Below are 17,450 nucleotides of genomic sequence, written 5' to 3'. Positions count from 1 at the left end.
GGTGTGTGCATATGGGGTTTATAAAGGTGTGTATATGGGAATGTGTGTGCAAGTGTGTGTGTGTGTATGCAAGGGTGTATGTGTGGGGGTGTATGAAGGTGTAATGGGAATGTGTGTGCAAATGTGTATGTGTACATGTGTGAGTGTGGGGGAGAATGTATGATGGTCTGTATATGGAGATGTGTGTGCAAATGTGTATGTGTGTATGTGAGAGTGGGGGGGTATATGATGGTGTGCATATGGGAATATGTGTATGAGTGCACGTGTGTATGTGAGCATATGCAACTGTGAATGCGCACCATGCTGGGGGTCCTTGCACACGCTGAGTGCTCCCCCCACCCCCATGAGGCACACGCCATCATTGATCTAAAGAGCACTCTGGCCCTTCAGATTAGGGACAGCTCAGCCACAGAGCCGGACTGAACTGGAACTGAGACAGACTCCCTCTGACTCCCTCAAAGCCTTCTCACCTGTGAGAGGGGAACCCCACCTCCCACTGCGCTCCCACCTGGAGATCGTGCTCTCGAGTGCAGTGCCAGCTGAGCCCAGGGCTGGGGACGACCTGCCCTCCTCCTCACCTCAGCTGCTTATCTGAGAGGAATCACTGCCTCACCTCCCCTGGGGCCGTGTGTGGGATTCGTGTCTGCGTGTTCTCCTAGCCTCGGGGCTCTCCAGTGGGCACTGAGGCAGCCCGGGGCTCAGCGTGGTTCTAGGGTGCGTCTGTCCACTTACGGTTTGGTCAAATCCGCAGGCAATGGCCGTGCCTGGGATGCCCTTCTCCTGACCTCCGGCTTCTCCCCTGTGTTCTCCACTGTCCAGCCTTTGATCCGAGCCTGAACGTTCACTCCAGCTCTGGAAGGCTCTGGCGCCGCGGATGGGGACTCCGGGGTCACTGGGGTGGGCTCGGAGCCCACCGCCAAGGCCACTGCGGCGCTGTCTTCTCCGAACAGACTGAGGCGCTTCCTGACACTCCCTGCGGGCTTCCTCTCTGCCGGCCGCGCAGAAGCCTCCTGGTCAAACCTTCCACCCTTGACCTCGGTCAGCCCCAGGTCTCCTCCCGGCCTGGGCGAAGGGGGCTCCCGCACCTTCTCTGACTGCTGGGCTGACCTGGCTTCCTCTTCCCGGGGACTCTGATCATCCCCAGGGGCAGCCCTGGCCCTCGGAGTCCTGGGACTGTCAGTCTCTGTCTGCTTGAGAACGATCTGCCTCCGTGCGCGGAGCCTCTTGGTCAGGTCCTGGAAGTCCGCATCAGGGTCCTGAGGCGCGGCATCCATGCGGGCGGTGGTCTCCGCATCGCCCCTGGGCTCCGTGCTTGGCCTCTCTGGGCCCTGGCGCTCCGCTGTGCTCTGCTCGCTAGCTACCTTCCTCAGAAGTGCGTCTCCACTCTCAAAGATGGACGTCAGGTCCACAGACAGAGGCCTGGGCTTCCTCACCCACGACTTCTCCGGAGGCGTCGGCGGGACTTTGCCGGGGACTGCCACGCCGCCTGAGCCCGGCTTTGGGGGCTGCAGGTACTCGGTATACACCGCTGACATGGGCCGTCTCTTCGGGTGAGGCTTGGCCTCCGCAGCCTGGCCAGCGGGGTCCTCCACACTGTGGGCCTTTGGCAAAGGTTGGGCTCGGCCTGCCTCGCCCTGAGATACGGTGGACCCCGGGTCCTGCGACAGGGAGGTGGGTCGGGGCAGAGTCACTGGGGGCTTTCGAGCGGGTAGGGCAGGCTTGGTGGCCACCTCAGGCCTGGCACTTAAGGGAGACACTGGGGCTGCCCGGCAGCTGGCCTCCCGGCTCTCCTCACTGGTTCCTTTGCCCAGGCTGGGTTCGGCTTTGGTTGTTTCATAGAGGCCCACGGTGCTGGGGCCAGATCTCAGGAACGTGGCTTTGTTAGGGGCAGACGGGCCATTCTGCAGGGCCTCCCCTCTGCCTGCCTCCTCACCAGCTAAGCTTGGCATCTTTCTACCCAAGTCCACTTTAGCTTCCTCCTTGGCAGTCCGGGCTGAAGGACAGGGCTGGGTGGCGCCAGGCCACGAGGATTTGACAGGATCCTTCCTCTCAGGCACCTGTTCCTTACAAAAAGGCTTGGGAGCAATGGGTAGTGGGAATGAGCGGGTCTGGAGGGGGCTTTTTACACCTAGGATCCTGGTGGAAGGCCCCCCAGGGATGTCCCCAGCCTGGCAAAAGTAGGTCCTCTTCAGGGTTTCCTCCCTGCTGATGTCACCGAGGCCGGGCCCCGCCCTCAGGGATGCGATAGAGCCAACTTCGACCCGGGTTGCCATGGTTACGATCGTAGCTCCATGAGGATTAAGCACATCAGAAACGGAGAGGCAACTGCTTAAAACACACACACACACAAAAAAAAAAAAAAATTAAAAGAAAAATTAACACAGTAAGTTTAGCAAATAGTGACTGAAGGATCTCAGATTGAGGGTCTACAGGAACAGGACCAAGAGACTTTAGCCCCAGATTCTGATCTCACCAGGCAAGTTCCAGACGCACTGCCCCCCTCGCTGGGCCCTGGAAAGGCACTGTGACCCTGGTTTGCTCCTGTCTAGAGGGTCATGCAAATCCCCGTGTTCCAAGGACTCGCCTGGGTCAGCCCCAGCGGGCCCAGCAGCATCCTGGGCAGAGCACCCAGCACAGAGAGGGTAAGTAGCCGCCCTCAGCTGCACAGCCACCTAAGCTGCAGCCCTGCGCATGCTGCCCTTCCCCCATCTTCCCTGGCACCTTTAAAAGCCCAAAGTTCTCCAGCTTTGGGTTTTATTGTTTTTGTTTTCCATCAACCCCCTGTTGTCTGTCCGCCCACCAGCTTTACTGTTGAACAAACTGTTGATGCCTCCTTCATTTTGTTTATGCGTTCTCAGTGGTGAGGATGAGTCCCAGGGTTTCTAGTGTGCCACATGCACATGCCCTCTGTGGTGCAGGCCCAGTCCCTAATACTTTTTTTTAAAAAAATTATTTATTATATGTAACCACACTGTAACTATTCTCAGACCAGAAGAAGACAGAAGAGACACTAGAAGAAGGCATTGGATCTCATTACAGATGGTTGTGAGCCACCATGTGGTTGCTGGGATTTGAACTCAGGACCTCTGGAAGAGCAATCAGTGCTCTTAACCACTGAGCCATCTCTCCCGCCCCCTAATACTCTTAACAAGAAAGATGTGATGATGGTGGGATGAGGGGCTTATGATGAGCGGGAGGCCTCGCTATGCCGAGTGTATCTGGTGCTCTGCCCACGTGCCTGCGCACCGTCCAGGCCAGGTTAGCAAAGGGGTCTCACTTCCCAGCGAGCGGCCTGGACGCCGCGGTCTTTCTGACTCGGCCTCGGGGTCTGCTCTCAGAGAGTAGCCCCTGAACCCCACCACAGCTCAGAGAGAGAGAGGTGAGAATGAAGTGCCTTGTGGAATGAAGAAAACAGGGCCCAGAGAAGTTCCCACCTGGTGCCACTCAGTGAGAACCAGACCCCCAGTCAGGCTCACTACGCCTCTTCCATGCTTTGTGAGGCCAGGTCTCAGCAGCCGGCCCCGCACTCCCTACCTATCCAAGAGTGACCTTGAGCTCCTGAGCCTCCTGCCTCCTCCACCCACCGGATGCTGTGACTACAGGTGTGCCTCTCCACAGAGCTTCAACCCTGCCTCCGTACAGTACGGCTTTTTGCTCCTTTCTAATCCTAAAAAGCACTGTATCAGTCCCCTGCTCTTGCCCTACCCTGTGTCAGCTAGGACGGCCATCCCTTCCCCAACTACCACAGAGACGAGGCGGATCGGGCCTCCAGGCGCTCAGGAGACCTGGTTAAGCAAGGACCTCCCAGGCCTGTGTGGTTCCTTCGCTGCAGGGAAGGAAGGCAGACAGATTTTGGCATTTTCTCTTCCTTACACGCTCCTAACTGCTAACAGATCCAGCAACCCGAGCCAGGAACCCTGTCTTGACTCAGCCTGGGACAGAATGGATACCTGGGGCACCTAGGAGCCTGAGGTCTTTCATCTGTATGGTTCCTTGGCAGAGCACTAAAGCCCCAATTCCCACCTCAAACCAGGCTGCCCACCTGAGTCCGGTGGTCTCTCAAAGCTCCCATTCTGTGACTCACACCCAGCCAGGCAGGTCATGGACAGGATGCAAAGGACAGACAGAAAATTCCCTGGCAACCCCGCCTTTCAGACACCCAGCCCCCAGCTCAGCACCCACTCACCCAAGCTGATAGTTCCTGAACGAGGGACATGGGGCCACTGGGAATGCCAGCGGGGTCACAGCTCATGGCGAACTGGCTATTCACTCATGCCCGAGGTAGAAGCGGCGGGGAGAAGGCGGCTGCGCCCACAGGCTGGCTCTGCAGGCTGGGGAGACACAAGAGGACAGCTTGGTTCCGGAGTTCCTTCCGCACAGACGGTGCAAAAGCTTTCGGGTTCCAACTGCATCCGCTGGCGTCTCCTCCGGCTCTGAGGCTCACACGTCTTTCAGCTTTATATATTCACATATAGTGCGGGGAGAGCGCTGGGCCCACGTACATAAACCCCTCCCCTGCTCCCCAGATGGTTATTTACTGAGCACCTACTGTGTGCACCAATATGAACTAGAGACCCCTGCAACCAGTTTTGTGTGTGACACACCCACAGACATTCATGCACACACACTCATGCACACACTCACACATTCACGCACACACATTCATACACACACACATTCACATACACACACACTCATGCACACACTCACACATTCACGCACACACACATTCACATACACACACACTCATGCACACACACATTCATGCACACATACACATACTCATGCACACACACATTCATGCACACACACACACACATACACATGCATATACACACTCATGCACACACCCCTACACTCATGCACATACACATTGACACACTCATGCGCATGCTCACTAATGAACACAAACACTCAGGTGCACACACACACACACACACACACACCCAAGCAGTTGTAACACTGCATAGGAAGAGCAGTGGTCTTTACGGGATGGGGAGCATATGAGCAGGGGTACAAGTGGAATTCTGCTGCCCAAACACTTGTGCCTTTCAACCAATGTGCTCAACCTACAGGAAGTAGCCACTGAGTACTCAAGGTGTGTACAACCATGTGTGCTGGTGCACACTTGTCATCCCAGTATGGGGGAGGTTGGGGGGAAAAAAAAACCAGGCATGTACGGCCAGCCTGGCTACTTAAGACTGTTTCTCAAAACCAAACCAAACCAAAAGGTTTCAGCCGACTCGGTCACCCTCTCACTCTACACACTGAATCCGCTGGAGGCTCCCAAAAGCCTCCACAGGGCATCTGCACATGCAGGCTGCATCTGTGTGCACATGCAGGCTGCATCTGTGTGCACATGCAGGCTGCATCTGTGGAATGTGCCTCTTGCTCACACACAGATGCAAACCCTGGACCCACCCCTTGGGCTGCAGTTCAGACATTGCTGGCTCCTCACGCGGGCTCGCGGTACACTGCAGATACCAGGAAGTCCATAGGACTTGTTGCTGGATAGCCTGGGACATAATCCTCACTGGATGTTCATTGGCAAGCTCACAGTTCGCTGTATGCCCTGCACAAGAGCCTATCACATGACGGCACGGAATGGATAGTCACTGGATGTGTAAATGCTTGCTGAGGGAATGCACGAAAGCGACAAGTGACCCTGGTCCCCACTAAGAGGCTAGCAAACGCCAGGTGCGCAGAATCCACAACAGTGACACTGAGGGATCTGGATCCTCGTAGGGGTCAGGGACTTCAGAGCTGCAGTACCTGTCTAAACACTAGCCAATCAGGAACCCCACTGTCAGACCAGATGACCCAAGAGCAACCTCCCTACAGCAGACACCACACTCACCTATGGTGGCCACAGTCATAGCTGTGCCAACATGATAGTGAACATGTGTGCAGAATTAGCTTCTTTGTGGGCTGAATAGAGTGTCACCAGGGCACTGTTGAGCTAAGATCAATGGTCAGCCCCTGGGGGACCCCAAAGTCCACCCCAGAGGCCACGATGCAGATGCAAGAGAGGGTAGGGATTTACACACACACACACACACACACAAAACCAGGAATCAAAGCCTTAGTGAACAGATTGATGAGCCAAAACACCCAAAGCACAGTGGGGGAAGAGAAGCCTAAATCATCATGCCGACGTCAGAAGCCCAGGAGTCTCTGGTTTCCACTGACCCCGTTGTAAATGGCAAGGAGCCCATTCAGATGCTTTTAAACCCAACTCCGAACGCATCGCATATGCTATGCCCAATTTGAGACGGCAGTCTCTTCCAGAACTCGGCAGAAGCCTACTCGCACCGAACTCGCTGCTATTTATTCCTGGGTGGCCTCACTTACTGCGTGTAAGTGCAGAACTGACATGCTATGTTGGCCGGGTAGTTAACAGGTCCTTAGAGAAAGGAAAGGAACTGAGCCGGGTCTGGTGTGTGTGTGTGTGTGTGTGTGTGTGTGTGTGTGTGTGTGTGTGTGTGTGTGTTATGTGCCTGGTAGATTTATCAGGACCAAGAGTTGAACTCAGGTCTTACCCATGCTAGATAAGGGTTCTCTCAGTACCCAACTCATACATGCATGAAAATACGATTCATGATCCATACATGATCATGGAAATAGCGGGAAACAGGCAGAGGACATGGATCTTCCTCTGAGAGCTGAGGGGAGGATAGCTAGCTGCATGAGGACAGCAAGCAGGGCTCAGGTCAGCCCTGGAGTCTAGCTGTAGCTCAGGCCAGCCCCGGAGTCTAGCTGTAGCTCAGGCCAGCCCCGGAGTCTAGCTGTAGCTCAGGCCAGCCCCGGAGTCTAGCTGTAGCTCAGGCCAGCCCCGGAGTCTAGCTGTAGCTCAGGCTAGCCCCGGAGTCTAGCTGTAGCTCAGGCCAGCCCCGGAGTCTAGCTGTAGCTCAGCTCCCAGACTTGATGCAGCAAGGCAGCTGCGTCACACCGCCTTCAAACGGATCTGTATGCTCTCCAGCCATTTGCTGTGCTGTACCAGTGTCCGAGTCCTGGGAATGGCACCATCTACGAGGGGCGTGGGCTAGGACCGACACCTTCTCAGCCTCTTCCGCTACATGACCTCGGCCCATGAATCCTCAAAGCCACCCAAGCAAGCCTGTCACTGTGGGAACAGCCAAGACAAGTCTAACATCCTCTCCCCAGAGCCAAGCTGCAAGGCACACAGACATGTCCTACCACGGACCCCAGGTGACCAGGGCACAGCCATTGGTCAGATAGCACGGGAAAGTGTGCATTCTTTCCTTTGTCCTCACAATGGCACCCACTCTAGAGCAGGGGCGGAGGGCATGGTGGTGGACATTCAAGAGGACAGGCAGGTCTGGGGATAGAGTGAGTGAGAGAACGCCTACCTAGCACAGGAGAGGCCCTGCGCTTGAGATTCAGACCGGCACTGCACCACGCACAGACGCACACGCAGGCATTCCAGGTGTGATGGCACACACCTGTCACCCCAGCTCTTGGGAGACCGAGATGGGGAAATGATGAATTCGAGACAGGCCCGGATTAGACAGGGGCCCTAAACTATCGCCCAGCCTACCATTGAGCATCACAGCCGAGCGTCTCTGCACCAGGTCAAGCCAGCTCGGGTCACATTCTGAACACAGGGCTTGGCTCGTCTCTTGACCCCAAGCTGGCTGCATCCTGTGGTTTGCTCTGCCGCTGCCAGGAGAAAGTATGGTCCATACGCCCCCCAGCCCAGGCAAAGAGTGGATCAAAACGGACAGTGTAGCTTCCGGACACACACACATCTCCGGCTCAGTGGGGCAGCTGAGCAGCCACGAGTTCATCTGTCCTAAGTCAGGACTGTCTGTCAGAGCCTGACATGGAAACACCTCCCCACAGAACACATACCTGAAAGCAAATGACTCCCCAGCCCCCGTCCTGGCCTCTAACAGCATCTGACCTTCTCCCCCATGTGTTGGCCCTAGCTGGACATTTGATAACCGCAGGGTCTGTATCCTGTCTGTCTGTCCCTGCTCCAGCCTTATCTTCTCTCCAGACAGGACCTGCCCCCTGGGCTCTTCTCTGTGACCCAGGCCTGCCTCTCCCTGCCTCTGGCCTCTGACCTGAGAGGTGGGGTCCAGGACCCTTGGTGGGTTCTGCCTCTCAGACTCAGCTGGAGGTTCAAGGGTTCTGTGTCAACCTCTTCTCCCTGGGCAGGCATTTCCGCAGCACAGGGCAGTTTCCTGGATCCCTGATGGAGTTCTGAATCTCTCAGACGGAGAAGGTGCTCCCTCCATCCCTGGATCTCCCTCCGGCTGCAGCTCCAAGTACTTTTCCCCCAGCTGCCCGAGGCCTTCAGCCCACAGACACATCCACAGAAGAGTTACATAAAGGGTTTGAGGAAGTTCACAAGTATCCCTCAGTGACGCAGAACAGGACTATTTGCCACAGCCCCTCAGAGACTGATACAAACCTTCAGACCTCCTAGGCCAGCTGCGCATCTAAAGAGTTACACTTCATCTAAAGAGTGTTACAGTTCATCCCCCCTTCAGGCAAACATCCGCCTTTTCAATCCGACAGGCTAGTTCCTTCCTACAATTTGGGCTATTTTGGGACAATGTAGCCACTGGAGGACCCAGTCATCAAGTAGACTTCTTCCCCCCTTGTTTTCTCCAGGTTGGGATAATTGGCAAATTTCAGCTTGGAAGCCATGCTTGTCCTCTGGCTGGCTTTGTAAATAAAGTTGTATAGAGCCCAGACACTGAGACCTCTTTCGGGAGCCACTATCTATCCTTTAGAGAACAAATTACTCTAATGTGTATATCCGGGTCCCCTCAAACACTGAGCCTCAGGGCCACGACTGCTCTTGTGGCTGTGGTAATATTTCTGGCTGCAGCCAGCTTCTTCTAGTTCTACCAGAGAATTGTAAAACTGCTAATCAGACAGCAGAAGGTTTGGAAGTTCTGCTTTTTTGAGACAGGAGTCTCACACAGCCTCTGATTTGCTATGTAATCAAGGATGGTCTCAGGCTCCTGATCTCCCTGACTCTGCGATGACATTATACCCAATTTACTCCATCCCACAAATCAGACCTGGGCGTCCCTGCGTCAGCTCAGGCAAGCACTCTGCCGGCTGAGCTGCATCCTCAGGCCAGCAAGTTTGGCTTGGCTTTTAAGTTCCTCGTGTGTGAGAGTGTACACACGCGTGTGCTGTAGCGCTCACGTGCATGAAAGGCCCAGGATGACTTCTGGGACTCCATTCTCTCCTATCACGGGACGTGGGGCTTGGACTCAGGGTGTCACGCTTGTGTGGCAAGTGCTTGGACCTGCCAACCTGCCCCTTCACAGGCCTGCAGGAAACCCTAGCATTGAGACCTAAAGGCCGCATGGCAGTCTGCCGCACCAATGTAACAAGTAGGCACTCCCGGTGTGAACAGGAGCCTGGCACACACCGCACGGTGCCAGTTCACACTGCTGCCTGTCTAGGAACTAACTTGGCACGTTGTTGTGGCTTTTCAAGACAGGGTCTTGCTATCCAGGGCATGTTCGTTAGCCTCAAATCCAAGGCAATCCTCCTGCCTCAGCCTCTCAAGTGCTGAGGCAGGTTTATGCTACCACCACACATGGTAGGATTTAGATATATATATTTTTTTTTTTAAAGTCGAGGTATGTTACCAGTGTGTTCAATTCTAATACCTCACAGAGCATTTCCTGGTCCTTCTCAAATGCATGTCTAAGGGGATAGCCTCATGTGATAATCTGAGCCCTGGCTAGCCCTCGGCTCTTTGTGAAACAGAAGAGACAGTGGAAATGCCTCAATCAAGTCCTTGCGCACATGAGGACCCGAGACCCAGAAGAACAGCCGGTATACCGGTGCATGGTGCACGGCTGACACTCTATGAGCAGCCGCCATGGCCCACTGGGGAGTTCCCGGCCAGCAAGCCATCCTGCATCAGAAGCCTAGCCCGACACTGCAGTGATTGGGCTTAATCGGCTAATTATTTTCCCAGGGAATCTTGCCCAGAAGACACCGGGCTGGGTCAGAGGGTGTGAGCTGCTTGTCCAAGCCGTGAGTTTGCACAGTGATTCCCAGGGACCGACTTGCCATGCTGACCTCCCTGCTGGAGCTCAGGGTTTGCAGCCACTCCCCTGAAGTGGACCCAACAAGCGCAGCGGGTGGACACTGGAGCCTGGCTGGCCACTCCTCCCCAGGATCTTCCCCGCTCCACTTACAGGCCATTATCACAAATGTGACGAGGTGATGGTTTCCAAGGGCCTGGACGGTGCTGTGCTTGGAGAGAGAAGGGAGTTGGCTGGAACCAGCCCAGAGGCTGCGCAGGCCTGGCTTGGCCAGGGAGGGAGAGGCTTGAACAAAGACTGCATCAGAGGAGTGAGGTCTCCACCCTGGCGCCCAACTCAGCATCTACAACACAGCTCCGAATGTCAGCACGCTGTACTCTCCACGGGAGTCGGGGAAGCCACTTTACACAGCAGAGAAAATAGGAATTCCCACCCAAGCACACATTCTGGAGAAACTGGCCGGAAACTGGCCCAAGAACCGCCTACGCACAAACAAGTCCTTGCTAGGTTTTAAGCATAGAGTCCTCTCACCGGTCAAAATGGTCCAGCCCCTTGGGAGGTTTTCATGTCCCCACCCCCAAGAAGAGACTAGGAACTGAGTGCATCCCACTGACAAACTAAATGCCCCCTAAAGGCAGCATCTCTTTCCAGGGACAGCCTTCACCCTGCACCATCTCCACACACCTAAACATGCCTTTTACAGCAACTTAACTAGAGCACACATCTCTTAGAGGGAGCCCATGCGAGACCCAGCTCTCAATGCAGCCAGCCGAAGCCAACTCAGGAACAAGGCCCAAGCTGAATCCCTCACAAGGCCGGTGTTCTCGTCATAGCCCACTCTGGCCACAGGCCCTTTCCAGGGTCACCGGAAGCCCAATGACCTTTGGAAGTGCCGGAGACCTATGGCCTAGTGCCCACATGACTGGCTCTGACACCCACCTCTCTGCCCCCATGCTTACCATCAAACACAGAAAACAGCCCTCGCTCTGACGACACGCTGCCCTGACTGCCAGGGCTGGCTGTCACGGTAGAAACTGTAAAACACCCCAGGATCTGCAGCACACGTCAGTATTATTGCTGCTTCCCCTTGAAGAAAGGCTGGGTTGCTTTGGGGTTTGCGATAAAGCTTTTTTTTTCTTTCAAACATTCCTTTTTAAATAATTGTATTGGCTGGAGAGATGGCTCAGCGGTTAAGAGCGCTGTCTGGCTTTGAGACAGGGTTTCTCTGTGTAGCCCTGGCTGTCCTGGAACTCACTCTGTAGACCAGGCTGGCCTTGAACTCAGAAATCCACCTGCTTCTGCCTCCCAAGTGCTGGGATTAAAGGCGTGCGCCACCACTGCCCAGCTACCCAGCTACTACCTGTTCTTCTTAAGGTCCTGAGTTCAATTCCCAGCAACCACATGGTGACTCACAACCATCTGTAATGGGATCCGATGCCCTCTTCTGGAGTGTCTGAAGATAACTACAGTGTACTCATACAAAAACAAACATGAACAAATAATCATACTGAACTTTTTAAAAAGCGAAAGTTAAAAGTTCACAAGGAATGGCTGAAGCTCGCCCTTTAATTTAAAAAAGGTCTAAGTTAGAGCAGAGGCAGCAAACAGACACCAGAGGCTTGGGGTCCCCAAACCAGAGGTTGCGCTCTCTCTCAGTCTGCAACGGCATGTGACCCTGTGTTGACTCAAGACCAAGGACAGAGGAAGGTAGAGTGGCTTGGAGGGAGACTTCCACTCGGAATAAAACAGGCAGATGCGACCAGCACAGTGGCCTTATCAGGACGTGATGCCTGAACTCACAGCAACCCTCTTGGAACCAAAAAGTCACCAGGCAATCAATACTTTCCAGAAAATGACATGAACCCTTTGGGGTTTATATGTAAAAACATACTTGTTTAAGACATTGTCCATTAGGGTTGTTAAGCACAGGCCAACATCCCCGATAAACCCAGGAGCTTGGTGTAGTTTAAGTTGACAAAGTCTCTAAGGAGCAGATATGGACACTGGCCCTGTGGGCCTTAAAGAAGTGTGTATCACAGCAATACCCCATTATCCTGGTACCAATTTTTTTTTAAGATTTATTTATTATGCATAAGTATACCATAGCTGTCTTCTGACACTCCAGAAGAGGGTGTTATGGCTGATTGTGACCCACCATGTGGTTGCTGGGATTTGAACTCAGGACCTCTGGAAGAGCAGTCAGTGCTCTTAAACACTGAGCCATCTCTCCAGCCCATGGTACCAATTTTTGTCTTAGCGTTAACACTATGAGCAAAGCAAGTTGGGGAGGAAAGAGTTAATCTGGTTTACACTTCCACACCACAGTCCATCACAGAAGGAAGTCAGTATGGAACTCAAGCTGGGCAGGAACCTGGAGGCAGGAGGCCATGGTGGGTACGGACTTGCTCTCCATGGCTTGCACAGCCTTTCTTATAGAACCCAGGACCATGGCCCAGCCCACAAGGGGCTGGTCCCACCCACAATGGGCGGGGCATTCCCTGGGGCCCTCCCCCATCAGTCACCAGTGAAGAAAATGCCCTACAGGTTTGCCCACAGCCAGTTCTTATAGAGGAGGCATTTTCTCAACTGAGGCTCCCTCCTCTCAGGGGGCTCCGGCTCACAGTCAAGCTAACAGAAAATTAGGCAGGACTGGGCTCTGAGACAAAAGAAGTCTCTACAGCTGAGACTCCAGCATGGCTACAAAGCCTGAGGAAACACAGGCACGGCTGGGGCTTAGTCTGGTCCGACCACTACTGTCCCGCTCAGCTCCCAAGTCTTTACCAACCTGCTTATGGAGGAGCTAAATTACATCGTCAACTAGAGGAGGCTGCCTCATCCACCCCTAAGGGATTCACTCGGGAAGGCTAATTGGCAGGTAATGACTCACAATGAGGGTAATGAAGTCCTTTACACTTTAGCTCCCGGGAGCCACGAGGCATCTCAGAGAAAAGTGAAAAACATAATTATAAACGAGTTTCCAGCTTGCCGCTGGTGAGGTGTGGCGGGTGGGGTGGGAGGGGCCAGTCCCACCTGTACCACGGACTTCTTCCTCCTTGAACCCTGTGACCCTACCACTCATACGAGTGACATTTTTCCCTTTTGCAGGCGTATGCATGTGGTTTGCATGCTCAAGCACGCATAGGTGTACATGCGTGTGGATGTACATGCATGTGAGTGCACATGCATGTAGGCCCAAGGTTAGTGTCAGGTGTCTTTCAATCTCTGCCTATTTACATACTAGGGCAGGGCCACCTCCTAGCCCAGCATCAATCTTTTAAACGTCCAGGTACAGCTGGCCACTGAGATACAGATCCGAGCAGAGGGACTGGTGACGAGTCTGCCCGTGTTTGCGGCACATGTCAGAGAGATCAGCAGGTGCTGTATGCGTTAGTCACCTCTAGGGCGGGAGGCAAGAGAGGGGGTCATCCAGCCCTGGTTTGGTTTACTTGCCTTCTGAATTGTCAAAGCAGCAGCTCCATGAAACACCTCGTCAACCAGAGTTCACTTCTCCCAGCAGCCTTTGAGGCGGGTGATTCCCTATAAAGATGCTAACTGCCAGGGTCCTGGGGCAGACACATTGCCACAATAGAACTTTACTCCAGCAATGGGAGGGAGCTGGTTTATGAGTGCCTCCCCTCCCCCTCCTGTGGAGAGAACGCTGGATGTGTGCCTCTCCATAACACCGTTTTAGCTGCTAACCTCCCACCTGATGTCTCCAGTCACCCAACAGACCTGCCTGAGAGCTATCCATGCTCACCCCTGGACTTGGGGACTGGGACATTACAAAGCTCTGGTTTCCCGGAGCCTCGCTGGTGCTGATACCCACCAACAGGCCCCGGGTTCTAGGTAGAGCTTTCCCTGGGACTGGTGCGGAGCCTGGGGTGGGGGCCATCAGGACAGAGAGGACAGCAGAGGTGGCACTCGACCACACTCCCCGCTAGCATGCGGGGGGTGTCACCATTTTAGGGGTACCACATAAGCAAACAGTCCCCGAGCTCCATGGTTCAAGTCAGAGTCTTCCCATTTCACAGTGGCTGGGGTGTGCTCAGCAGGAGCCATATTCTGACACAGCATCTTCTCCACGGCAGGTGACGGCCTGATTTTATCCCTCACTGCTAGGAAGCATCAAGCCACAGCCTCAGACACCCACGGGGTCACAAACCCCCAAACCAAAACACCCCATAACCAGTGACCAGCTTCAGTGGGACAAGGGGTGCACAGGCTGCAGAGAGAGGCTCCCAAAGACTGCAGAAATCCTCGTGGGGTCAAGTTGAGGCCAGAGCGGCTGAGACCCTGTCCGTCTCAAGCCTCCTCACCTGAGAGGGAGGTAGGTGTGCCGGAGTGCAAGAGGCAAACCCAAGGACTCAGCGGCTCAGAAAGCTGGCACAAGGCCTGCTCTCACCTAACCCCGCAGCCCAGAAAGCAGTACCTGGCTTCAGTCACATCAGGAGAGGCGGCCAGCTCACCAGATCCCAACAGCTTGCAGCTGTGGCAAGCACCTGCCCTGACCTGACAAAGGCCACCAACTCCACCCACAGGTGCTGACACGGCAGAAACTGTCCTCTTGGATACTGAGCATCAGAAACCCAGACTGCCCCGGCGTTAGAGGGCCATGCAGTGTTGTGTCCAAAGGTCCCTAGACACTGTCCCCAGCACAGGAAACCTGCAGGGACCTCAGAGGCAAGCTACTCGCTGGTGCACTGTCCTGGTACCAGAAAGACCAACTCAACCTGGCCGTTGCCCGAGTCAGATGCCCTGGGGCAGAACTATGGCACCCCCTTTCCTAGGACTGCTGACTCACCAAGGAACTGGTTCAAAACTACAGTCACCCCACGGTGTCTGTCTGTCTCTCTCTCTCTCTCTCTCTCTCTCTCTCTCTCTCACACACACACACACACACACACACACACACACACCACCCCGCTAGAAGAAGCACAACATGCTGACCACCAAATGATGTGGGTCACATATTTTTTTGGCGGTCAAAGAGTGGGGTGCATTTCAGATGAGTGACGGGACTTGGGGCAGGACTAGATGAAGGTGTCCTTAGTGAGGAAGGGAAGGGAGCAGGGTCCCTCACAGGTAGTAATCAAGGAGGGCTCCAGGGAGGGGGTGACCCCACAGCCGTGTGGCCTGGAAGGTTGGAGATGTCGGACAAGGGAGAAGCAGATGTCGAGAGGGGACAGGAGTGAAACGGGAAACTGAGGAAACTCTCCCAATCAGGGGGAACTGCCAGACTTAATGACTGGAGACAGAACTTGGGGACTCAGGGAGTTGGGGTCACAGTCAGAAACCTTCCCCTCCCTTCCCCTTATTATCGAACCTCCTTCCTGCCCCAGGCTGGCACAGGGCACTTTGTACAAATCCGTGTATATACTCCTGTCCCTCTGCAGAGGACTCTGGGGAGCTACTGCTGTCGCCTCTGATTTTTAAGTTATTGCCCCCACCACCACTCCTTACCTGCAGCCTGTTATTCAATAAACAGGAAGAGTCCCTCCAACCCCTGACCCCTCCCTGGATGACCTGGGGTTTTCCTTCCCTGCCCTTAGCCTTCAGGTGAACCAGGGAGCTAGGGACTTGACCCCAACCTGTGGTTCTGTTTGCTGAGCCTTTGCTATCTCATCTGCAGAATGGCAACAGTGGGGCTGGAGGGTGGGGTCAAGGATGATTACGGAAGAGGGCAGAAGTCAGCCGCGGCCGGCCGGCCGTGAAGTCCCAGCCTTCTGTGACACCCTCCTCTTAGCCACTCACTCCCCTCTGCCATATTACACTGCACCCAGAGACTCCTCCTATTCTAGTAATACATGTATTCAATAAACAACCACCACCACAAAAAGGAATGCCTCCACCCTCCTTCCCTCCCTCTCCCTCTCAGGACTCCACTGCACTTTCCAGAGCAGGAGAGAATAGAGTCATAGACCTGCTAGGAGTGTGGAGTCCAGCCTATTCCAGGGCTGTGGTTCTCTGGGGAGGCAGAAATGGAAGAGAGAGGAAAATGTATTGGGAGAGCTGGGGTTGGCGCCTCACGGTAGTGAAGGATTCAGGGCTGCTACGGACTGCCCACTGCAGCAGCCGGCTATGATTTTCCTCGTGCTCTGGCAGGGGTGTGATTCTGCCGGCTGTAGATAGTTTATGTTTGGAATTCTGGAGACTCTTGAGAGGGTACAAAGAAAAGCAGAGCCCAGAGCAGGGGTGGGTGTGTGGGTGTGTGTGTGGGGAGAAGCAGCTGTTGCTGGTTCCTGATATCGCACTTGCTGTTTGCTGGATTACTGGTTGGCCACGTCCTGACCACAAAGACTGGACTTGCCCCAAGGAACTCAATGCCCCCTAATCAGCAGGAAGTAATCTATGTCCCTTTCCCCTCGAACCTTCTTTCTTGACTGCCTAGTGCTGGGGGGAAAGGACTGGGGTAGAAAAGGGTGGTAGGTATACGAACCCAAGGAAGTAGCCAAAAGTCCAGTTACAGTTTCACCGTGAAGGCCTTTCCCAGCCTGGCTGTCAAAGGCTTCTGAATCACAGACAGGAAAAGCACCCAGCAATGTTTACATGTGAGTCCCCTGCCATGTGACAGGAACATGTGACCAGGAACACAACAGGCCTGGTCAGCATGTGGACATGCAGAGGAAGGTGGGTCATGACAAGCAGAGACCCTGCCCCTCCCCGGTAAAAATCCACAACAGCAGCTATACCATGAAGACAGCTTCTTGCAGACCATGTCCATCTGAGTAAAGCAATCTGGCTTCCTAGGGCTCCCATCCCCCACTCCACCCCCCAAAGCAAGGCTCTAAATTCCCAACAACAAGTGCAGCTCCAGGCAGCAGGGGACAGGAGGGTCAGGGGTGCCTTGTCACTGACACCAGGAAATGGCACCAGGAAGAACTGTTTGGACATGTCACCTGGATTCCACAGTGGCTGGGTGAGCTGGGTAGCTTTATGTCAACAAGACACACGCTAAAGTCATTGAGGCGAGGGAGCTTCAACCGAGAAAAGGCCTTTGTAAGACAGTAGGCCACGTTTGTAGGGCATTTTCTAGATTAGCGATTGATGGGGAGGGGATGCCCATTGTGGGCGGAGCCATCCCTGGGCTGGTGGTCCTGGGTTCTACAAAAAAGCAGGTTGAGCAAGCATAGGGAACAAGCTGCACCCTCCATGGCCTCTGCATCAGCTCCTGTCTCCATGTTTCTGCCCTGTGTGAGTTCCTGTCCCAACTTCCCTCAGTGATGAACAAGGATGTGGAAGTGTAAGCCTAAATAAACCTTTTCCTCAAGTGTGTTGGTCATGGTGTTTCGTTACAATAGAAACTCTAAGACACCAGGAACCGCTGAGAGGAGGAAGTGAGGTACAGCGAGAAACCTGCCCGAGTCAAGCTCATGTTTGTTACAAAATTGCAGAGCCCAAAGTCTTAAC

The 17,450-nt window shown here is 54.3% G+C and overlaps 1 protein-coding gene across 1 annotated transcript in view; it reads right to left on the bottom strand.

Moving 5' to 3' along the window:
- Kiaa1671 (KIAA1671 ortholog) overlaps nt 1-17,450 on the bottom strand; it is a 139,624-nt gene that overhangs the window by 106,612 nt on the left and 15,562 nt on the right. Inside the window, 2 exon segments of the mRNA XM_052167488.1 lie at nt 733-2,325; nt 4,187-4,331. Of these exon segments, the coding sequence (XP_052023448.1) occupies nt 733-2,273 (1,541 nt within the window). The 5' untranslated portion in view covers nt 2,274-2,325; nt 4,187-4,331.

This window comes from Apodemus sylvaticus, chromosome 22, assembly GCF_947179515.1.
Source record: "Apodemus sylvaticus chromosome 22, mApoSyl1.1, whole genome shotgun sequence".
Taxonomy (NCBI): domain Eukaryota; kingdom Metazoa; phylum Chordata; class Mammalia; order Rodentia; family Muridae; genus Apodemus; species Apodemus sylvaticus.
Note: the sequence above shows the minus strand (reverse complement) of the source record. Positions and strands in the feature narration are given on the sequence as shown.